Source organism: Ranitomeya imitator, chromosome 1, assembly GCF_032444005.1.
Source record: "Ranitomeya imitator isolate aRanImi1 chromosome 1, aRanImi1.pri, whole genome shotgun sequence".
NCBI lineage: Eukaryota > Metazoa > Chordata > Amphibia > Anura > Dendrobatidae > Ranitomeya > Ranitomeya imitator.
The window spans coordinates 384,933,237-384,958,531 of NC_091282.1; the positions used below are offsets into that span (position 1 = coordinate 384,933,237).

General features: G+C 42.4%; 1 protein-coding gene across 4 annotated transcripts in view; it reads right to left on the reverse strand.

Annotated features, from left to right (window-relative positions):
• Positions 1–957: 957 nt before the first annotated feature.
• SLC35D2 (solute carrier family 35 member D2) overlaps positions 958–25,295 on the reverse strand; it is a 222,178-nt gene continuing 197,840 nt past the window's right edge. The window contains exon 12 of one of the 4 annotated variants that reach the window (XM_069762050.1): positions 958–2,132. In XM_069762050.1, the coding sequence (XP_069618151.1) occupies positions 1,970–2,132 (163 nt within the window). In that variant the 3' untranslated portion in view covers positions 958–1,969. The remainder of the gene's footprint in view (positions 2,133–25,295) is intronic. The other 3 variants (XM_069762047.1, XM_069762041.1, XM_069762053.1) reach the window with 3 other exon arrangements.

The window sequence follows — 25,295 nt, forward strand, 5'->3', positions numbered from 1 at the left end:
GACCAAGGGACTAGTCCAGGAGGTATGTGCCAGCCAGATTCTCTTCACCTACCCATCCCAACAAGTCTAATACCTCAATAAATATGCATCAACTGACTAGTCTCTCCCTATCTGAGCAAGTGGGAAGCCTGTAGACATACCTTTAGGACCAGTCATCTCTTCCACAGCCACACTCTGACATGCTGCAATGTTTTTAGAGGTAAACATAGTTCAGAGTAAAATATATGTTTATAATGAGGGAGGTGGCCTGATTCACGCATTCTGTGGTTCAAGCAGCATGAATCACATGAGAGGTTCCCTTTAACCCCATCTCAATATGGCCAATTTCTATATTTGCATTTTCATTTTTTTCTCTCCTTCCTTATAATTTTTTTTCATTTTTCTGTCCACATAGATATATGATGGCTTGGGTTTTTGGCAGAAGAACTTGTACATTTGAATAACATAGTTTATTTTACAACATATTGTACTGGAAAACAGGAAAAAAAATTCCAAATGCAGTGAAATTGAGGAAAAAAAATGCAATACTTACATTGTTTTTTGAGAATTCTTTATATGGTGTACATATGGTGTACTTTTCAGTTTTTGAATTTCCACAAAAATTGAAAACAACCAATAAATTTCGTTCAACTTCACAATTGTGTTCCACTTGTTGTTGATTCTTCACCAAAAATTTACATTTGGTATCTTTATGTTTGAAGCATGATATGTGGGAAAAGGCTGAAGATTTTGTGACGCCCAGGAGACCGGGATACCCAGCACCGGACCAATGGAGTCTGTCTCTTGAAGGGGATGTCACGGGTGGCTTGACCCGGTGCTGTGGCCTCAGGCAATGCACAGTGTAAGGGGTATCATGAGGGGACAGGCACTTACTTGATCAGCAGCAGGTTCTCCCAGCGGTGACGATCCCGATCCTGGATAGATGGCTATTGTCCAAATGAAAGACTGAGGCACTGAAACGTTTAACCAGTTTACTTTAACATAAAAGGATTTACAACCAGTCCTGTCACCGGAGTCTGTATGGGAACTCTGAGTTACTTTGACCCTGCCGGGGTCTTCGCCTCTTATTGTGCGCAATTTCTGTGTGGCCCTGCTGCTGTATGTGAACTGGCTGCCGGCCCAATCTGTCCCCTCCGGGTCCTGGTTCGACGGGCAACCCGAGTCCTTTTATCGGTTTACCCCCTCTGGGAGTACCGCTGAACTCTGTGTCTGTTGCTGCGTCCGGCCCTAGTGAAGCTGATATCACCTCACGTTTTTCCGGTTGCTGTATTATATATAATGAATACAGCCACGGATCCGGTATCCGTCTTTGCGCCTGTTCTGGGTAGTGATTAATGCTACCCGGTTCTCACAATGTCCTTTTTCTCTATCCCTCTTCTCCTCAGGCCGGTGATTTAGGCCTGGTAACAGTCACAGGGCTGTTAGAGATTCAACTGTATGACCTCTCACTTTCAGCTCCTTAGCCCAACTGCCATTTCTTCTCTCAGACCAGAATGGATCAAGGGGAGTCTCTGGAGCTCCCCCTTCTGGCCGGAGGTGGTAGTGCAGTCTTGCTATTTTAGTATTTGTACTTACTGTCAGTAACTATTTTTGTGGCAAATACCCCTAGGGGTGCCACATTTTCCAGGGAGCCAAATACTTTCGCTAGGCACTGTACCTGTCTCCACAATCACATCTTGATCTCACATTTCTGACGTTATGAGAACCTCAAACCACTTACCGTACATATTCATAAGTCAATAAACTTAGTAACTCTTTTGCCAGATTTATACTTTGCATCGAATAATTATCTTTTACAATTAAATTTCAGTCAGTATGGGCATTGTGTAGAATGTAAGTCTTCTTCTCTGTTCATCCTTGAATGAATCTTCATCTATCCAACATCATTTCTTATCCCAGAGACATGCTAGCTTTCTAATAGGTGTAAACGCTTTATTTAAAATACTTATTAGTGAAGATAAAGTTTTATTTAGTATTCTCTAATGTCTTTAGAGTCCATATTGTTTTTTGCATTTGTAACTTGTAATAAAGCAGTCTTTTGTTCGTCCCAACTTAATGTGGTTGGAGGACTGTCTACTGATGGTGGGGCTTCCCAGAATGTCACGAAAGAGTATGCTGCTCCACCTGCCATGCTGAAATGTGTGAGAAATAAAACCCAAATTAATTGTTTTTCTTTAAAATATTCTATGTTTGCAAAAAATCAAATGGTTCAGATTTGTGCCATACTATGTGAACATAATAATATTGTTAACTTTTACACAACTTCAGAATCATACAATTTAAAGTGCATTTTCTGGATTTTTTTTTACCGTTTCTAATCACATGCATCTTCAATTAAAACTGGATGGCAACTTTACAACCTGTTATAATATGCTGTTAAAGAGGATGGCCACTTTTTTTTGATAGTACAACTTCAGCAGTCTCCTCCAACAGAAAAGAAGATTGTGAGGTGTTTTACAGTCAGAGGAGGCTGATGGACTGATTTGGTCTCACTCTCCCCTACTGTCAGCTATTGTATGGACAGAAATGCTGGTGGCACGGGTGTGTGAGGTGTAAAAGGTTACTACACCTGGCTCTGCAGGCACATTCTGGATCTTGCATCTCTGCTGTGGAGTGATATCGTTCTCCCTCTAGGACCTAGCGGTGATCTCCATCGTCTGCTGCTAATTAACAGACCCTTGCTGCAGGCCCTTGCTTTAGTCACAGACCCTTGCTTTAGTCACTTCAACAAGGTGTCGGTGATAGCTCTATTTATCTCTGTGTGTTTAGAAGTGATAGAAGTCATCTAGTTTCTTCTTGGAGGATTGCTGGCATGAGCTCTCTTGTGTCGTCTCTAGCTAACTGTATTCCCTCATTTGTCTTCCTGCTTTGTCTTTAGTTGTAGTGGGGGCTGACTAGTGACTGTCCCCTCACTATCCAGGTCCTATACAGTAGTTAGGGGCAGACGGGGATTAGGTTTCCGCTCGGCAATAAGTGCAGAACTTATTTAGGGATATAAGGGCAGACAGGGTGTTGTCAGATCTTACCAAGAGTCTCCACTCCCGGTTTCTTAGGGTTTGAGCTCCCCCACCCTCTTCCCGTTGTTGTGATTTTGAAGCACGTCCTTAACATACCCCTAACCAGGTAGACTAGATGCAGAAAATAACCACACAGATATTTAATTCCTTATTACCATAATTGCTCAGACTCCAAGAGATTAACCCCTTTCTGCCAGCTGACTGAATAGTGCATGAGCTGGCAGTATCCCCTGCCTTGAGGGGGGCTCCGGTGGTGAGCCCACCTCAAAGTCGAAACATGTCAACTGTTTTCAACAGCTGACATGTGCCTGCAATAGGCGCCAGTGGAATCGCGATCCGCTCGTGCCTATGAACTAGTTAAATGCCTCTGTCAAATGCTGACAACGGCATTTAACAAGCGCTTCCGGCCACTGGGCCTGAGATAATCAGGGGTCATTGGTGCATTGCCATCACAACCACAGGTCTCCTCGAGACTTCTATGGTTGTTGATGATGGATTGCTATAAGCGCCACCCTGTGGTCGACGCTCATAGCAAAGCTGTAAATCAGCTACATAGAGGTGATCTGTGCATCACCTCTATGTAGCAGAGGCAATCGAGTTATGGCAGCTTCTAGCCTCCCATGGAGGCTATTGAAGCATGTCAAAAGTTTAAAAAAAGTGTTTAAAAATATAAAAAAATAAAAAAAACCATAAAAGTTCAAATCACCCCCCTCTCGCCCTAATTAAAATAAAACAATAAAAAAATCAAATCTACACATATTTGGTATCGCCGCATTCAGACGCGCCTGGTCTATCAATAAAAAAAAGGATTAACCTGATAGCTAAACGGCATAGCGAGAAAGAAAATCAAAACGCCCGAATTTTGGTCGCCGGGACATTGCATTAAAATGCAATAACGGGCGATCAAAAGTTTGTATCTGCACAAAAGTGGTATCATTAAAAATGTCAGCTCGGCACGCAAAAATAAGCCCTCACCCAACCCGAGATCACAAAAAAATGCAGACGCTACGGGTAATACAAAACTGCACAAATTTTTTTTTTAGCGAATTTTTATTCACAACTTAGATAAAAGAGAACCTAGACTTGCCCTAGACATGTCTATGAACTCACAATGACCTGGAGAATCATAATGGCAGGTCAGTTTTAGCAATTAGTGAACCTAGCAAAAAAGCCAATCGAAAAACAAGTGTGGGATTTCACTTTTTTTGCAATTTCACCGCACTTTTAATTTTTTTCCCATTTTCGAGTACACAACATGGTAAAACCAATGGTGTCGTTCAAAAGTACAACTCTTCCTACAAAACAAGCCCTCACATGGCCATATTGATGGAAAAATAAAAAAGTTATGGCTCTGGAAAGAAGGGGAGCGAAAAAACGAAAACAAAAAAAAGCTCCGGGGGTGAATGGGGTTAAAGTTGCAAGATATTCTGTAGGACCGTTTACATGGATCCACCGGCTGTATGATTTGGTCATCAATCAGTAAATTTTTACCAACATCAGTTGTTTGACTGGCTATTTACGAAGGCAGACTGAAGCAAGCAAAGTGCACTGAGCAATCTACATTAGTTCGCTCAGTATATATAGGTGGTCATCATTCCCATTTACACAGAATGATGCACCACTTAGATTGATCGTTTACTCTGCACAAAAGATAGTTTCACCAGATGAACGAGGGTTTTGCTAGATCATTGGGTCATCAGCAGCCTGTTTACACGGCACTGTAAATGTGAAAGGAGCGTTTTTAACATTGATTGTTCACGATTATCTTGCAGAGTAAATTCCCTTTTGATATTAGGGAACCTTATAATGGTCTGTATAGCCGAACCTATAACTGGAGAACAAGTGATTGTTCCCAATTTTTGACCCGTTTAACCCCTTCACCCCCGGAGCTTTTCCCGTTCTTTTATTTTCGTTTTTCGCTCCCCTCCTTCCCAGAGCCATAACTTTTTTATTTTTCCGTCAATATGGCCATGTGAGGGCTTATTTTTGGTGGGACGATGCCATTGGTTTTACCATGCCATGCAACAGAAAACGGGAAAAAAATTCCAAGTGTGATGAAATTGCAAAAAAAGTGCAATCTCACACTTGTTTTTTGTTTGGCTTTTTTGCTAGGTTCACAAAATGCTAAAACTAACCTGCCATTATGATTCTCCAGGTCATTCCAAGTTCATAGACACCTAACATGTCTAGGTTATTTTTTATCTAAGTGGTGAAAAAAAATTCCAAAGTTTGCTAAAAAAAAAAAATTGCGCGATTTTCCGATACCCGTAGCGTCTCTAATTTTCGTGATCTGGGGTCAGGTGAGGGCTCATTTTTTGCGTGCCGAGCTGGCGTTTTTAATGATACCATTTTGGTGTAGATATGTTCTTTTAATCGGCCGTTATTGCATTTTAATGCAATGTCGTGGCGACCAAAAAAATGTAATTTTGGCGTTTTGATTTTTTTCTCGCTACGCCATTTAGCGGTCAGGTTAATCCTTTGTTTTTATTGATAGATTGGGCGATTCTGAACGCGACGATACCAAATATGTGTATGTTTGATTTTTTTTTAATTGTTTTATTTTGATTGGGGCGAAAGGGGGGTGATTTGAACTTTTATATATTTTTTATTTTTTTTATATTTTTAAACACTTTTTTTTTTTTATTTTAGCATCCTTCAATAGCCTCCATAGGAGGCTAGAAGCATGCACTACACGATCGCCTCTGCTACATAGAGGTGAAGTACAGATCACCTCTATGTAGCAGAAATGCAGGTATACTTTGAACGCCGACCACAGGGTGGCGCTCAAAGCAATCGGCCATCAACAACCATAGAGGTCTCAAGGAGACCTCTGGTTGTTATGGCAATGCACTGCTGACCCCCGATCATGAAATTTAGGGTTTCTGTTTTGGGAAGCAGTGAAACAAAACTGGAATTTTTTGAAGCTTATAGATCAGCATGGCCGTGGCTTGATAATATTCTGGGACTGCTTTGTTTCCTCTGGCACTGGACACCTGCAGTGTATGGAGGACGGGATGAAATACATTTTCAGAAAATCCTAGAAGAAATTATCACGTATTCTGTGAGGAAGTGGAAAGCTGGATGTCATTGTACTGTTCAATATGACAATGATCCCAAGCATTTCTCAAAGTCCACAGAGGTTTGGTTTTAGAAGACCTAAAACATTCTGGGATAGCTGTCACAGTAGCCTGACTGGATTTGAAATGCCTTTTACTGCACACAAGAAACCCAAGAATATTAGTGAATTTGAGGCTATTTCCCATGAAGAATGGAGAAAGATTCCTCAGGAACGCTGTCAGAAGCTGGTGCGCAGCTGTTATGACCTGCTGCTAACATGATGCCTAGCCAAACGGTGCTCTACAGGCTACTAAAGATGCTTCCTATGAATGCATTCAATAATTCTGAGACTCCACTAGTCATTGAAAATATTTAGCTTTTCATTTGGAGAATCCACTTGTTAAACTAGATCTGTTGAGGTATAAAAATTGTTTTTGCTTCATTGTATTTTTAACAAATAGCTGAAAGTTTGTCGGTTTTGCTAATAAACCATATGTGCATTGGCTGTTGAATTATTTTGTCTGCAGCTGTATATCAATGTTATAAACTTTGTGTTCAAATGTAGAGAATGAAAGTAAGAAACAATATTGACAAGAAAAAACACACTACTTGGATCTATAGCAGTGTTCACCAACTCCTGTCCTCAAGAGCCACCAACAGGCCATGTTTTCAGGATTTCCTTAGTATTTCACAGGTGATGGAATTATCACCTGGGCAATACTAAGGAAATCCTGAAAACAGGAGCTGTTGGTGGCTCTTGAGGACCAGAGTTGGGGAACACTGATCTATAGTATAATCTCATTAAGAAACCCAGACTCCCTCATAAACATCCAACCCTATAAGCTGTTGTTGGACTTCCTGGTGGAAATTAAGATCAAGCAATGGGTATAGTCAAATCCCCGACATCAAAGCTGAGATACAGCTGTACATATTAGACAACATTGGGCTTCAAGGTACACTTCTGTCTGTCGATATAGCTACTAAGTGATGCATAAACAAGATCATATCAAGGATTTTTTTCAGTTTAAAACATTTATCACCTATCCAGTGGGGAGTTACCACTGAAACCTCCTAAGACTGCTAAAAAGAGGGGCTTCACAGATAAATGACCACCACAAAAAGGGTAGAGTCAGACAATAGGTCTATGGTCATGGCAAAAAAACAACAATCACAGGGCTCAATTATCCAGGGATTTTAGGCTTGAACACCCCTTTAAGAAGTCAAAATTAGCAAAACATTTCAGATATTTTCATACTTGCTTTGGATCATTTAGAAGTAAAATGCAATTTCACTTAGTGGGTGCAATTGTAATATTGCTCAAATATCTACAATTTCTATGGATAGGTTTTTCATGTGAAGGCATGGATAACATTTGTGAATGTCAATGTCAAACCATGGCAATATGCAAGGATAGGCTGGGTCACACTTGCGACAGTGCCGGGGACAGTGTCGGGTATTGATGCGCGAGTTTCACGCATCGCACTCGCAAGTGTGACCCTGGCCTAAGGGTTTTTGAGGGACAAAAAATGGTTTACATTTAATAGGGAACCAGACCCAAGTTCTGTACTTATGGAGTGTGTCAAACATATTTCTAACAAAGTAATTAACAGCAGCTTGTCTTGGCAGCATGCATTTTTTGTTCATGAATGTCTGATGCTGAAAAAAACCCAATATAAAACAACATCTGTCTTTTTTTTTTAATTAAACATTATCCTTTGGGAATCAGAAATGACTTTTTTTGTTTCAGAACTTGCCAAGTAAGGGAAAAGTGTAAAATGGTCCCATGTTTCATACATCTTCAAACGCTATTACAGTATCATTGTAAAAAGCAATATTGCACAATGCTTGACATAACTGAGATACTCAGAATAGTTCATTTCTTACTTTCTTTGCCATTACTTAAAGGGATTGGCCAATACTTTACATGTCCCTTTCTGGGAACTAATGGCCAGAGTAAGTACTTTACTAAATACCTTGCTTTCCCAAATCCTTCTGTAACCTGAGCTGCTCTCCTTGTCTCATTATCTTTGGATGAGAATCCTGTGACTATCTCTGATGGGAAGATTTTGACGATAAAATTCTGGGCTCTGGAAATTGATGGTAGGCATGGCTTCTATGCATATTGCTGCAGACACAGCTCTCCGTTATATCTGTATGTGTATAGCAAGGTGTATATACAGTCACCGGAGGTGTAACTAGGATTTTTTTTCGGGGGTGAAACTTTTGAGTGGGCCCCTAACCAGGTGACCTTGATTACAACTGGGTGATGCACCCTAATAGTGAATGTAGGAGAATCTCAGCAGATCGCGCTGTTGCTGAAAATAATCTTTATATAAAGACCAACATAGATATTACCGCCATCTGGTCTGTGGTAGATACCTGCCCTACTGAACATATACCGTAAGTGATTACAGCACAGTTACAGATAGTGACTTACGCTGATGTTCTTTCTGATAGAATCCTTCATTTTTCCTGTCTTTTCCATGTGGCCCAGATCGACATGACAACTTCTTCCACCCAAGACTCAGCTGCAGAGAATACAACAAAGACACATTTCACCTCTCATATTTTCAGCACTGTCCCCATCTATCCACAACCTGCACAAACTCCTCATCCTGCTGATGCCCCAATGCTGAGCCGCTGCTGCCATTTGTGTCCCTATTACTGGACCTGTGGTGAGGTTCTCTGTGCCCTCTAAATTCTAAAGCAACCCTCTAGAATATAGTAATGCCGGGTGCAAGTGCCCTAGAAAACAGTGCCCATATTTTGTCCCCTACAAAGTAATAATGCCCTCTTGGTGCCACTTTGACAGTCACAGTAACCTGAGTTCCCCTATAACAATAAGTGCCCACTTTACATTTAATAATGTCCCGAGTCTCCCCCTATACAGCTCCCCTATACACAGTATGATGCTCTCTTATACACAGTATAATGCCCCCTAACTGTATATATACTGACCTCTTAGTATCCCCCAAACTGTTTGATGACTCCAACACTGTATGATGGCCCCATCACTGTTATCTCCACACTGTATGACGGCCCCCTAGATAGCCTCCACATAGTATAATGCACCAGATTGTCCTCAATATAGCACAGTATATTGCACTCCCCATATGCCTCCATATAGTATAATGCACCTGATAGTCCTCATTTTAGCATAATGCACTCCTCATAGATAGACTCTATATAGTATAAGGGGAAAGGTTTCTCCTTGTGGAGAGTGACATACCAGCTTGAGTTTTTGTTTAAAGTTCTGGAGAGAATGGGATTTCCTAAAAAATTTGTGAGTGGGATAATGTTGGTGTATGATTGTGTGTCAAGTGAGTTTCTTGTTAATGGGTGGTTGAGTGACAAAGTGAATATTATGTCTGGTGTAAAGGTACCTTCACACATAACGATATTGTTAACGATATCGTTGCTTTTTGTGACGTAGCAACGATATCGTTAATGAAATCGTTATGTGTGACAGCGACCAACGATCAGGCCCCTGCTGGGAGATCGTTGGTCGCTGAATAAAGTCCAGAACTTTATTTCGTCGCTGGACTCCTGCTGACATCGCTGGATCGGGGTGTGTGACACCAATCCAGCGATGTCTTCACTGGTAACCAGGGTAAACATAGGGTAACTAAGCGCAGGGCCGCGCTTAGTAACCCGATGTTTACCCTGGTTACCATCCTAAAAGTAAAAAAAACCAAACAGTACATACTTACCTACAGCCGTCTGTCCTCCAGCGCTGTGCTCTGCTCTCCTCCTGTACTGGCTGTGAGCGTCGGTCAGCCGGAAAGCAGAGCAGTGACGTCACCGCTCTGCTTTCCGGCCGCTGTGCTCACAGCCAGTACAGGAGGAGTGCAGAGCACAGCGCTGGAGGACAGACGGCTGTAGGTAAGTATGTAGTGTTTGTTTTTTTTTACTTTTAGGATGGTAACCAGGGTAAACATCGGGTTACTAAGCGCGGCCCTGCGCTTAGTTACCCGATGTTTACCCTGGTTACCGGCATCGTTGGTCGCTGGAGAGCTGTCTGTGTGACAGCTCTCCAGCGACCAAACAGCGACGCTGCAGCGATCCGGATCGTTGTCGGTATCGCTGCAGCGTCGCTTAATGTGAAGGGGCCTTAAGGCAGGGGTGTCCCATGTCCCCTGTCTTGTTTGTATGTGTGCTTGAACCTTTGTTGTGCTTGGTGAGATGTGATAAAATGGTGCGAGGTTTGTTGGTACCTGGGAGTGGCGGGAAGCATGTGAAAATTCTTGGATATATGGATAATGTTGTGACTGTGAGTGAAAGTGTTGCATCTATGAGTAGGGTTAAGTTGCTTTTGGAGTTTTTCTGTGGTGTGTCTGGCTTTAGAGTGAATTGGAATAAATGTAGTTTTAAATGTTTTTGGGATAACTGAGTTAAAATGGAGGGGGTAAAGTGTGAGGAGGTGCTATCAAAGTGCTGGGAGTATTATTTAATAAGGACCTGGAAGGTAAGGAGAGCTGGGAGGAGTGTGGATTGCACATAGAACGTAAGTTAATTTTTTGGAGACTGAGAGACTTGACCTTAGGCGGTAAGATTTTGATCATAAATGTGATACAGGAAAGATATATATCTTGGTACTGTGTTAGCCAGTAGATAGAAAAATATTTAGAATTGAGAGTCCTCAGTGGTTGATACCTTTTAATGGTTAACTGAAAAGATGGTAACAAATTGCAAGCTTTCGAGACTACACAGGTCTCCATCAGGCAATTCTTCAGAATTTCTTTTAGTCTTTGCCTGATGAAGAGACCTGTGTAGTCTCGAAAGCTTGCAATTTGTTACCATCTTTTCAGTTAGACATTAAAAGGTATCAACCACTGAGGACTCTCAACTCTAAATATTTTTCGATCATAAATGTGGTGATTCTTCCGATTTTGCTTTTTATTGCAACAGTTTTTCCACCGTATTATAGAAAAATTAAAAGAGTGGAAAAGTTAGTTTTTACTTTTTTCTGGAGCAGTAAAATGGAGAAACTTAAGAGAAAAAGTCTTTTCAAGGCTTGTCACCATGGTGGCATGAAGAATTTTCTGGGGCTTCAGTGTATCAAAACTGTAGCTATTTTGCTGAATAAAGGAAATAAGGGTGAGTATATGGCAAGTTATTCTGCTGGTTGGATGTTATATGGCTTATGTTGGAGAAAGAGGGATGCTAGAGTGCCTATTGCTTTCAAGTGTCCGGTCTGGTATGAAGTGACTGAAAAGTTTGTGAGGAAGTATCATTTATTGAGTGTGCTGATTGATTGAGTGTGCTGAATGATTTTAGAATGGCTAAGAATGTGATGAAAATAATACCTAAGAATGAGGTGGAATGTAGTGTGGGTTTGAGAGGGAATTACATTTTGGTTGCACGGAAGAGTTTGGGAACACATGGGATGTCTAAGAGACAAAAGGATATTGTATGGATGTCCTTGCACAATATTTTGCCTGTGCGACAGGTTCAGTAGAGAAGAGGTCTGAACAGAACGGATGTGTGCCCGAGGGAAGGATGTGGTGGATGTGAGACTGTGTGGTATACTATGTGGGACTGTGATTATGTGTACAATGTGTGGAAGCAGGGCTGGCTCCAGGTTTTTGAGGGCCCCGGGCGAAAGAGTCTCAGTGGGCCCCCCTTTAACACATACAACGATTGATGATGCACAGATACAGCAGAGAAATATAGGTATAGTACAATGCCAGATTTCACTTCTTACATGAGTGATAGCTATTGTAAATTTTACAATACCATACAGCAGAGGGGCTTTATATACTGTAAGTCAACCCCTTATATGCCAATTTTTGTGACCTACTCCCTCTTCCTCAGTTACCAGTAAGCATTTTATTGTTAGCTAAACTTGCTGCAAGGAAAAAACTGCATACATTGAATATGACAATTTTTTAATGGAAAACTTTTTAAAGTAAATATTAGAAAGTATTAATGCAGAACATTTGTAAAAGTGCAAAATGGGTAGCATATAGCACAGCCACGTGGTATATAGCACAGCAACGTAGCATATAGCACAGCTACGTAGTAAATAGCACAGCCACGTATTATATATAACACAGCCCACGTAGTATATAACACAGCTATGTAGTGTATAGCACAGCCACGTAGCATATAACACAGCCCATGTAGTATATATCACAGCCAACGTAGTATATAACACAGCCCATGAAGTATATAACATAGCCCATGTAGTATATAGCACAGCCACGTAATATATAGTGCAGCCACGTAGCATATAACACAGCCCACGTAGTATATAGCACAGCCACGTAGTATATAGCAGCCACGTAGTATATAACACAGCCACGTAGTATATAGCACAGCCACGTAGTATATAACACAGCCACGTAGTATATAGCAGTGTGGGCACTATATCTCTGTTAAAAAAAGAATTAAAAAAAATACTTATACTCACCTTCTGGCGGCCCCCAGATCCAGCGCAGGCAGCTCCCGTTCCCAGTAATGCCTTGAGAGACAATGACCGGTGATGACATAGCGGTCTCGCGTGATCTACATCATCTGGGGTCATTTTGCAAGGCATCATTGGGAACGGGAGCTGCGGGGAGCATTGCGAGTATTGGGAAGGCTGAGGGGGCCGCCGGGAGGTGAGAATAGCACGATTTAAAAAAAATATATATTTTTAACATTATATCTTTTTACTATGGATGCTGCATAGGCAGCATCAATAGTAAAAAGTTGGTCACACTTGTCAAAATGGGCACCCCGTCTCGCTAGGGCCCCGGCACTTGCCCGTGTGCGCCGGGTGCTGTGTGGAAGTGTGTAGGTGGGTTGTGTAAGGAGTTAGCAGGTGTGAGTTGTATTGATTAGCATGTTGCAATGTTTGGAATTAGTGCATGTGATCATGTGAAAAATAGAATACTATGGTTAATTATGACTTGTGTGATGCAGAGTTTGTGGGATGTGAGGAATTTAGGAGTTTTCAAAGAGAGGATTATTCTTGATTTATAAATTAGACAGTAAAGGCAGTGGTGGTTCTGATGCAGAGGGCGTTTGAAAATTTAAAAAATGGCAGCACCTGATCAAATATCAGTGAATTTGATTGATGTTTAGTTATAGGATGTCTTTTGTTTATACCTTTGGTTTGTTATACTAAAATAACTATGAACCATGATGATGAGAGTTTGAAACAACGATGTTTAAGTTGATGAGCTTATACTGAGTTGTTTATAACTAACCTAACCCATAGGCAGACTCTAATAGAATGCAGCCCCCATAGGAAGACTCTAATGAAATGCACCCCCCATAGGCAAGCTCTAGTAAAATGCACCCCCCATAAAATTCACTTCCCTATAGTCAGACTCTAATAAAATGCAGCCCCCCATAAGCAGACTCTATAGTATAATGTAGGCCCCCATAGGTAGAATCTATGTAGTATAATGCAGCCCCCCATAAGCAGACTCCATAGTATAATAAATCACCAAAAGACCACCTTCACACTACGCCAGTAAAATAAACACATAGTCTTTATTAAACATATTTAAAATTAAGTATCAACAGAGAGGTATATTACCACAAGCATAGGCAAACAAAGTGGGTAACCCAGTTAGTAACCCCAAAAAATGGTATACAAATAACAATTTAAGTACTGCAATTGATGCAATATGTACGATGCATATTGGATTTCAACTCTAGGAGTGATGAGATCAGGAGTGCTATCACTAAACATTGGTCAGTACTTATGACGGACTAGATTGTGGCCCGATTCTAACGCATCGGGTATTCTAGAATATGCATGTCCCCGTAGTATATGGACAATGATGATTCCAGAATTCGCGGCAGACTGTGCCCGTCGCTGATTGGTCGAGGAAACCTTTATGACATCATCGTCGCCATGGCTACCATTATGACATCATTGTCGCTGTGCCCGTTGCTGATTGGTCGAGGCCTGGCGGCCTCGACCAATCAGAGACGCGGGATTTCTACGTCAATGCTGTGCCCGTCTCTGATTGGTCGAGGCCTGGCGGCCTCGACCAATCAGAGACGCGGGATTTCCTGGACAGACAGACAGACAGAAAGACAGACAGACAGACGGAAAGACAGACAGACGGAAAAACCCTTAGGCAATTATATATATAGATAGGATGATTGCCAAATGTATCAATAAAACCCCCACTATTACCTTTAGGTGATCACACAATTTGAGGGACCAGTTAGTCCATAGCTATCATAAAGGACCTGGTCCCAATTTTATTTTTGGGGCAAAGGGTCCCAAATGGGGCTGTACAAGTTGTGGCAAGTGTGTGGCTTGTCGAAATATCTGCAACGCCTCTGAGTTTTCCAACTCTAGGAAGGATAAAGTGTACCGAATCACACACACTATTACGTGCACAAATAAGGCTGTCGTGTACCATGCCACTTGCCCGTGTGGTCTCATTTATATTGGGATGACTACACGTGAGCTCCGTAGGCGAGTGCGGGAGCATGTGTTGGATATTGAGGGGGCATTGACGGAGGATGACCCTTACAAACTTAAACCAATTCCACGGCACTTTAAGACCTTCCATGGATGTGACCCTAAAGGATTGTGCATTAAAGGTATTGATAGAGTCTTTATTGGATTCAGAGGGGAAAATTGGAAGAGGATGCTGGCACAGAAGGAGGCTAGGTGAATTATTAAATTGGATATCATCACTCCACTTGGTCTTAATGACCATAATAGCTATGTCTCCTTCTTGCCAACTTGAACTCCTGGTACCTTTGGTGTTTTTGCACTTCCTGATCTTTGCCATATGTAGTGATCTTCTATCATCTAGCTCCTTTTGAGTTTCTTGTTCGGTCGTTGTCTTTTGCTTTGGTTTTTTAGCTGGTTTTTATTGTTTTTAATCTCCTTCTTTATATTATTTAGGGCTTCTAGCTTTGGTGTTTCTGTGTCTATATTGGACCTTTGGACTTTTGAACGGAGCACAATACTACCTTAAGATTACAAGGCCTGCGTGTTTACAAGAATGGATCTCCCTATGTCTTTGGCTTATCTTTATTGTAACATATTAAATTGTTTGTGTGTCCATGAACTTCTTTTGCATGTTTATACACTTTTGCCATGGTATATTGCACTTCACCCATTATGGCCCATATTGATGGCCCTGGGGGATATATTCATTTAATTAATACATATATTTATGTGTGTCTTTTGGCTCTTATTTGTACTCTTCTACATGTTTATATATTTATATATTTTATATGCTTATATATTTATTAAAATTGTAACTATGTGTCTTTGATTTTAATGTATTAATGGATTCCTTTTACAGGTCTTGCGTTTTTTTCGGTTTCACTGCGCACTTGTCTTCACTTTGCACTATTTTCGTAGTTTTTTTTTATGGTTTGGTTCCCTAGCAACAGTTGTTGCCGCCGGATATGAGTCATAGCTTTTGCTGCACTTGCGCAGTGCGCGCTACCACTGTGCAGTTTTCTTATATGTAGGATTGATGTATGTGTTTTGCGGTCGTCTGGGTTACCTGACGTGTGCCGGCCGTAGGTCACGCTGGCTGAGAACATCATACACGCATCGGTCTTCCGGGACATGGTAACTATGGACTCAGGGGTATTGTAGGCGTTGTGTGCATGCGCTGCTTTCCGGTAGTTATTGTTCTACTTCCGCTTCATCGGCGCCTTATGTGTGTAATGAGCGTTACTAGATACCTGTCGTCACGTGTTCCATCCGCTTTTCCCTGCACAGCAGCTGCTTCTTATTAAATTGACCTCAGCTCTTCTTCTATTGGCCTTTGTATATATATATATATATGTATATATATATATATATATATATACCATTACTGGCCAGCCCTTAACCACCCCTGGACGAAGCATTTCAGTGTGAAACGCGCGTCGGGTGTGGTGGGTCCCCAAGAGTACTCCATTGGTAACTATATCTATTTCTTTACTATTGTACTGTTATATACACTTGTATCTTGATTGCATCATGTGATAATTATGCATGTTGTACATGGTCACACAGTATTGTTGTACATAAGGATTGCAGTACATAAATTGTTATTTGTATACCATTTTTGGGGGTTACTAACTGGGTTACCCACTTTGTTTGCCTGTGCTTGTGGTAATATACCTCTCTGTTGATACTTAATTTTAAATATGTTTAATAAAGACTATGTGTTTATTTTACTGGCGTAGTGTGAAGGTGGTCTTTTGGTGATGTATGGTTATTTACTTCATGGCCTTATGTGGAGGATATATGTAGGTGTTTCTATAGTATAATGCAGCCCCCCATAGGCAGACTCTATGCTATATAATGCACCCCCATTGGCAGATTCTAATAAAATGCAGCCCCCCATAAGCAGACTCTATAGTATAATGTAGGCCCCCATAGGTAGAATCTATGTAGTATAATGCAGCCCACCCATAAGCAGACAATAGTATAATGCAGCCCCCCATGAGCAGACTCTATAGTATAATGCAGCCCCCCATAGGCAGACTCTATGCTATAAAATGCACCCCTATTGGCAGATTCTAATAAAATGCAGCCCCCCATAGGCAGACTTTAATATATTGCAGCCCCATGTGCAGCCCTATTAAAGAATAAATCCAATACTCACATTTCTTCCTGGGTACTCTGCTGCACCGAGCTCCCTCACATCTCCGGTCCGCAAGCGCCAAGTTGTGACATCATCGTGACCCAGTGTCAGTGAGGGCGTCGGTGACGTCAGACGCTGACGGGGGAATGATGGGAGAGGGAGCGTGCCGCTCCTCCTCTCATCAATGCGGTCAGCTGTATCAGCTGGACACGCCGATACAGTTACAATTCCCTAGGTGCAGATGGCCCCCACAGAGCGTGGGGCCCGGGGCAACCGCCCCCTCTGAACCTTGAGGTAGCTACATTACTGGATGGCACCCTTGAAATTGTTCCAAAAAATGAAGTATTTCTCCCAGAAAATTATTGTAAATACACATGTTTTGTTATGCACATGTTTATTCCTTTTGTGTGTATTGTACAGTGTCCAGTACAGTAGGTTGAGCTGGGGCTGTGTGTGATACTGGGGTGTGGAGTGGTTGGGGTTTAGGTGGAGTTACAGGGAATGTCTTCACTGCTTGCTTGCAGCCCAACACAAGGGATGAGGGAAATGTAGTCAGAAGAGAGCAGAGGAATCTGAAGAGGAAGTGATGGCTGTGATAGCAGAGATGGTACCAAGGAGCATGAAGTGAAGCCATAAGGCTGACAATAACATGAAACTTAGCAGAAAATACATATGGGGTTATTAAAGAGCATTACCCTTAACCTCTTCATAACATTGCTATTTTCCATTTTAGTTTTCTCCTCCCCTTAGTCAAAGAGCTATAACTTCTTTATTTTTCTGTTTTCGATTTGTACTTTTGAATGACACCATTCATTATACCACATTGTGTAATGGAAAACAGGAAAAAAAATCCAATTACATTGAAATTGCAAAAAAAGTGCTGTCAGAGATTGACTGCAGGATTTAACAAGTTAACAGCCGCAGACGGAGCTCTGATCCATCTGCGGCTGTTAAAGACACATAATGATTGATTAAATCAGCCATCATTTACCAGGAAAGATGAGGGCTCACGCTAAGCCTGCATCTTTCCTGGCATATGATGGCTGAGCAACACAACAGGCAGTCATACGACATATGACGTATATGCACGCCATATGTCATGAAGGGCTTTAAGTATTTAAAGCAAAAACAGTAACTGAGGTAGGGTAATGGGCAACATCTTTAAAGAATAGGGGAGCTAAAATGTCCTATCCAAATATACCATTGTGCTAAGATATCGGAGGTTACCCATAAAAGTGGGCAGTGACACATTATATGAAAGTAGCATCTGTAGATTCAAATCTCTACATCCAAGATCCCTAAATTTGTACCTCCTATTTCAAGTATTATATTTGTTGGAGTTTAAAAAACACCCATGAATTGTACTTAAAAGGAATGCTGTAAAAAATGCAGTATTGATAAGGATTAGTGATGAGCGAGTATACTCGTTGCTCGGGTTTTCCTGAGCACGCTCGGGGGTCTCCGAGTATTTATTAGTGTTTGGAGATTTACCATATATACTCGAGTATAAGCCGAGATTTTCAGCCCATTTTTTAGGCTGAAAGTGCCCCTCTCGGCTTATACTCAAGTCATTGTCCCAGGGGGGTCGACGGGGAAGGGGGAGCGGCGGCTGTGACATACTCACCTGCACCTGGTGCGGTCCCTGCATCTCTGATGGTCTCTGGGTGCTGACAGCGTCTTCCAGCGTTGAGCGGTCGCATGGTACCGCTCATTACAGAAATGAATATGGACACGAGTCCACTCCCATAGGGGTGGAGCCGCATATTCATTACTGTAATGAGCGGTACCGGTGACCGCTCAACGTTGGAAGAAGCTGTCAGCGCCCGGAGAAGACCATCAGGGAAGCTGCCAGGGACTGCGCCGGGAGCAGGTGAGTATAATGGGGAGGGTGAGCAGCATTGCGCGATATTCACCTGTCCTCGTTCCACCGCAGGGCTACGTCTTCCGCGTCCTCTGCTGTGATGCTCAGATCAGAGGGCGCAATGACGTGGTTAGTGCACGCCCTTTGCCTGAACATCAGTGCAGAGGACGCTGAAGACGGAGCCCGGCGGTGGAACGAGGACAGGTGAATATTGCAAGTGCCGGGAGCCTGAGCGTCGCGAGGTGAGTATGTCATTTTTTTGTTTATCGCAGCAACAGCATATGGGGCAAATATCTCTATGGAGCATCTTATGGGGCCATAATCACCATTTGTGCAGCATTATATGGGGTAAATATCTCTATGGAGCATCTTATGGGGCCATAATCAGCATTTGTGCAGCATTATTGTTGTGTCTCCATTCCCCCTTGGACCTGCTCTTAACGCTCCCTGTATAGGGGGTGGTTACATCTGGTCCACTCGTCCTCGGGGGCTCTAGAGTCACGACCCAGAGGGTCCACTTTTGGATACTTCTCCGAATCCCAATTATATGGGGCAAATGTCTCTATGGAGCATGTTATGGGGCCCTTATTAACCTTTATGCAGCACTCTATGGGGCAAATGTGTCTATGGAGCATCTTATGGGGCCATTATTGACCTTTGTGCAGCATTATATGAGGCATATATTATATGAGGCACTCTATGAGGCATATTTTAATATGGAGCATCTTATGGGGCCCATCATAAATTTTATGGAGCATTATATGGGGCGTATTTTGTATGGAGCATCTTATGGGGCCATCATGAACTGTATAGAGCATTATATGGGGCTCCTGATTCAACATGGATATTCAAAAACACTTAACCTACAGATGTCTCAATTAATTTTACTTTTATTGGTATCTATTTTTATTTTTGAAATTTACCGGTATCTGCTGCATTTTCCACCCTAGGCTTATACTCAAGTCATTACATTTTCCCAGCTTTTTGTGGCAAAGTTAGGGGTCTCGGCTTATACTCGGGTCGGCTTATACTCGAGTGTATGCGGTAGTTTTTTGTTGACACAGCTGAATGATTTACCACTACTAGCCAGGCTGATTACATGTGGGGGTTGCATGTCTCGACGGCACGTGACCACATGTTTACAAATTACCAACACCAGAGAATCCTGACAGCGTGCAGTGGACACTGTGAGAATTCAGAAGTCTGCAGTCACATAGAATGGCTGCAGACTCATCAAAAACTTGGACAACCCCTTTAAAGCTCATACAAATAAAAACATGAGAATTAGTCAACATCACAAAAAAAATTACATCCAGGAACCTGATAGATGATGTTGTCTCTGATTGATCTCACAAACCGTCTCTGCAGACTTCCATCTTCTCGTGTCTTGTTCAGCACATATACAGGTCCTTCTCAAAAAATTAGCATATAGTGTTAAATTTCATTATTTACCATAATGTAATGATTACAATTAAACTTTCATATATTATAGATTCATTATCCACCAACTGAAATTTGTCAGGTCTTTTATTGTTTTAATACTGATGATTTTGGCATACAACTCCTGATAACCCAAAAACCTGTCTCAATAAATTAGCATATGTCACCCATCCAATCAAATAAAAGTGTTTTTTAATAACAAACAAAAAAAACAACAAATAATAATGTTCAGTTATGCACTCAATACTTGGTCGGGAATCCTTTGGCAGAAATGACTGCTTCAATGCGGCGTGGCACGGAGGCAATCAGCCTGTGACACTGCTGAGATGTTATGGAGGCCCAGGATGCTTCAATAGCGGCCTTAAGCTCATCCAGAGTGTTGGGTCTTGCGTCTCTCAACTTTCTCTTCACAATATCCCACAGATTCTCTATGGGGTTCAGGTCAGGAGAGTTGGCAGGCCAATTGAGCACAGTAATACCATGGTCAGTAAACCATTTACCAGTGGTTTTGGCACTGTGAGCAGGTGCCAGGTCGTGCTGAAAAATGAAATCTTCATCTCCATAAAGCATTTCAGCCGATGGAAGCATGAAGTGCTCCAAAATCTCCTGATAGCTAGCTGCATTGACCCTGCCCTTGATGAAACACAGTGGACCAACACCAGCAGCTGACATGGCACCCCACACCCTCACTGACTGTGGGTACTTGACACTGGACTTCAGGCATTTTGGCATTTCCTTCTCCCCAGTCTTCCTCCAGACTCTGGCACCTTGATTTCCGAATGACATGCAAAATTTGCTTTCATCAGAAAAAAGTACTTGGGACCACTTAGCAACAGTCCAGTGCTGCTTCTCTGTAGCCCAGGTCAGGCGCCTCTGCCGCTGTTTATGGTTCAAAAGTGGCTTTACCTGGGGAATGCGGCACCTGTAGCCCATTTCCTGCACACGCCTGTGCACGGTGGCTCTGGATGTTTCCACACCAGACTCAGTCCACTGCTTCCTCAGGTTCCCCAAGGTCTGGAATCGGTCCTTCTCCACAATCTTCCTCAGGGTAAGGTCTCCTCTTCTCGTTGTACAGCGTTTTCTGCCACATTGTTTCCTTCCAACAGACTTACCATTGAGGTGCCTTGATACAGCACTCTGGGAACAGCCTATTTGTTGAGAAATTTCTTTCTGGGTCTTACCCTCTTGCTTGAGGGTGTCAATGATGGCCTTCTTGACATCTGTCAGGTGGCTAGTCTTACCCATGATGGGGGTTTTGAGTAATGAACCAGGCAGGGACTTTATAAAAGCCTCAGGTATCTTTTGCATGTGTTTAGAGTTAATTAGTTGATTCAGAAGATTAGGGTAATAGGTCGTTTAGAGAACCTTTTCTTGATATGCTAATTTATTGAGACAGGTTTTTTGGGTTATCAGGAGTTGTATGCCAAAATCATCAGTATTAAAACAATAAAAGACCTGACAAATTTCAGTTGGTGGATAATGAATCTATAATATATGAAAGTTTAATTGTAATCATTACATTATGGTAAATAATGAAATTTAACACTATGTGCTAATTTTTTGAGAAGGACCTGTAGGTGCTTCTTACAAAATTAGAATATCATCAAAAAGTTAATTTATTTCAGTTCTTCAAAACAAAAAGTGAAACTCATATATTATATAGAGTCATTACAAACAGAGTGATCTATTCCAAGAGTTTATGTCTGTTAATGTTGATGATTATAGCTTACCGCCAATGAAAACCCAAAAATCATTACCTCAGCAAATAGAATACTTTATAATACCACCTTGAAAAATTATTTTAAAATCTGAAATGTTGGCCTACTGAAACGTATATTCAGTAAATGCATTCAATACTTGGTCAGGGCTTTTTTTGCATCAATTGTTCATCAATGGAGGCAATCAGCCTGTGGCACTGCTGAGGTGTTATGGAAGCCCAGGTTGCTTTGCTAGCAGCCTTCAGCTGGTCTGCATTGCTGTATCTGGTGTCTCTCATCTTCCTCTTGACAATACCCCATAGATTCTCTAAGGGGCTTAAGGTCAGGCGAGTTTGCTGGCCAATCAAGTACAGTGACACTGTTGTTTTTAAACCAGGTATTGGTACTTTTGGCAGCATGGACAGGTGCCAAGTCCTGCTGGACATTGAAATTTTAATTTCCAAAAATCTGGTAGGCAGAGGGTAGCATGAAGTGCTCTAAAATCTCCTGGTAGACACTGCGCTGACTTTGGTCTTGATAAAACACAGTGGACCTACACCAGCAGATGGCATGGCTCCCCAAACCATCACTGATTGTGGAAACTTCACAGTAGACCTCAAGCAGCTTGGATTGTGCACTTCTACACTCTTCCTCCATTCTGGGACCTTGATTTCCAAATGAAATGCAAAATTTATTTTCATCTAAAAACAACACCTTGGTCCCCTGAGCAACAATCCAGTTCTTTTTCTCCTTGGCCCAGGTAAGACGCTTCGGGTTTTGTCTATTGGTCATGTGTGACTTGACACAAGGAATGGAACACTTGTAGCCCATGTCCAGGATACGTATGTGTGTGGTGGCTCTTGAACCAATGACTCCAGCAGCAATCCACTTCTTGTGAATCTTTCGAAAATTTTTGAATGGCTTTTTCTTAACAATCCTTTCAAGGCTGCGGTTATCCCGGTTGCTTGTGCACCTTTTTCTATCACACTTTTTCCTTCTACTCAACTTTCCATTAATATGCTTTGATACAGCACTCTGTGAACAGCCAGCTTCTTTAGAAATGACCTTTTGTGGCTTACCCTCTGTCAGTGACTGCTGTAGTGCAATAGTAGCACACTTATGCAGTGCCGAGGCAGTGACCCAACAAAGTTCCAACACAAAGTCTCTTTAATGCGTTACTTCACAGCATTAAATGTCCAATTCGCACAAGTGCATAGCATTAATGTCCAGTTCACAGCACTACATAGTACCCTATATCCTTCGGACCGCTGCCGGGAACCTTACCTGCTGGATTACACAGTCACTAAACATGCCGGTCCACCTTCATGACCGGTTGCCATGGGCGATTGCACCGCTGTGTTAATGTCTCTTTACTCACAGCTTTTAGCAGTACACGATATTCTTTAGTTTTCAGTCATTAAACACGCTAGTCCTCCTTCAGTCACAGGACCGTCTACCTCCGGTTCACAGCAGAGAACAAGAACAAGACCATCCACCTCCAAAACTAGTTGCCGTGTGCGACTGCACCATTGTGCATGCTGTAGGTGCCAGGGATCTCAGCTCCAATGGCTGCTCAAATCTGTTTTCTTGTGTTTCCTCACACAGGAGCTCTGCAGAGCCGATTGCTCTGCCCTCTAGCATACGCGAGACTGATACTGATTCAACACACCCAAACCCTTTACTGCAGGGATTTATTTTAACTGGGATCTGTGGCCTTCAGCCACATGGAAAACTCGGGCCTGGAATGAAACGGACTGCATGACTACCATCTTGCAGTCTGTTTCAAATTACAAAAACCCCAGAGCAGGTTTTCCCTAAATCTGCCTTGGACAGCCAGCATGTCGAAGACTAACACTTATTTTTAGTCTGCATTGCAATCACAGCTAAACATGTGCCTGCAATGCACTCTCATGGCCTCCATACGCCTCCATGCACACCCTGAGGAGAACCCACAGCGACCCCTACCTGTGACATCGGTCCCTGCTTCACAATTGCAATCACAGTTACACCTGTGACTGCAATGCACACCCATTGCCTCAATTTGACGCCGTGCACATCCTGGGGAGAACACACAGCGACCCCTAGCTGGTCACTGCCTCACACTACCTTCTGGACATCTGTCAAGTCAGCAGTCTTCCCCAATGATTGTGGAGCCTACTGAAACAGACTAAGGGACCTTTTTAAATGCTTAGGAAGGCTTTGCAGGTGATATTTGTAAATTATTCTAATTTACTGAGATAATGACTTTTGGGTTTTCATTGGCGATAAGCCAGAATCATCAACATTAACAGAAATAAACAATTGAAATAGATCACTCTGTTTGTAATGACTATATAATATATGAGTTTCACTTTTTGTATTAAAGAACTGAAATAAATTTACTTTTTGATGCTATTCTAATTTTGCGAGAAGCACCGGTACCTACACAATGCTCTTATAGATAGCAATGTCATTATAATGCTCCTGAATAAAAATATCTGCCCTGCGCTAAGCCCCTGAATAAATAATTGCCCCTCACTATATTCCATGCACAAAATATAACCCCAAACACTCTCTCTTATGGTACATGCCCTCCATGCTGCCCTGTCCTTTCCATTCTGGCCCCCTCTAACAACTGTCCTCTAACACTGTGTCCCACCTATAGGGCTAAGTCACTATGCTGTGCCCCCTCATCCCCTCATCATACTCCCCCTCCTTGACATACTGTCCCCTGCTGGCTGTGCCCTTACATTGTCCCCTCATGCTACCCCTCCCACTACTCAGTCTCCATTTTATGCCGACTCACACTTTTCTCACCCATATTGTCTCCTTACATTATTCTCCACAATAGTCTCCTCACACATTTTTCCCTTCCTCCTCATACTGTCTCCTCACATCCCCCTGATAACCATACTGTCTCTTCATATATTTAACCACCCCACTCTCCATACTGCCTGCTCACACATCTCCTCCACTCTCCATACTGTGTCTGCACACATGCCATCACCATCGCTCTTCATACTGAGTCCACATACATTTTTCCCCTCGATAACTCATACTGTGTCCACATACATTCCACCTTCACTTCCCATACTGTGCTTGCGCCCATCTCCCCACTCACCATACTGTGTCTGCACCCATCCCCCCTCACTCTTCATATTGTGTCTGCACCCATCTGCCCACTCACCATACTGTATCTGCAGCAGTCTTCTCATACTGTTTCCTCAAATATGGCCCTAATTTTACACTTGATTCTCATTTTCCAGGTCCCCATATTCTGTCTGCACCTGTCACTTCCTTGCTCCCCAAACTGTGCTCAAATATTCCCCCTCCCGTTGCACTAAATCTCCCCCACCACTCCCCCCACACTAAATCTCCCCACACACTAAATACCCCAATCCCCACATTAAATCTCCTCACACACATTAATACTCCCTTCCCCCAATAAATCTCCCTACACACATTAAATACTCCCATCCCCACACCAAAGCTCCCCACACAGATTAAATACCCCCATCACCACATCAAATCTCCCCACCAATGCACTTAATCTTCGGTGTCTTCAGCTGCTCCACTGGAGCACTTACAACCAATGCACACCTCTGCAGCACTGGCAAGTGATGTCAGCAGGGTGATCACATAACCTGATCATGCTGCTGACGTTACTCTGACCCGGAAGCTAGAGCTTCAATTG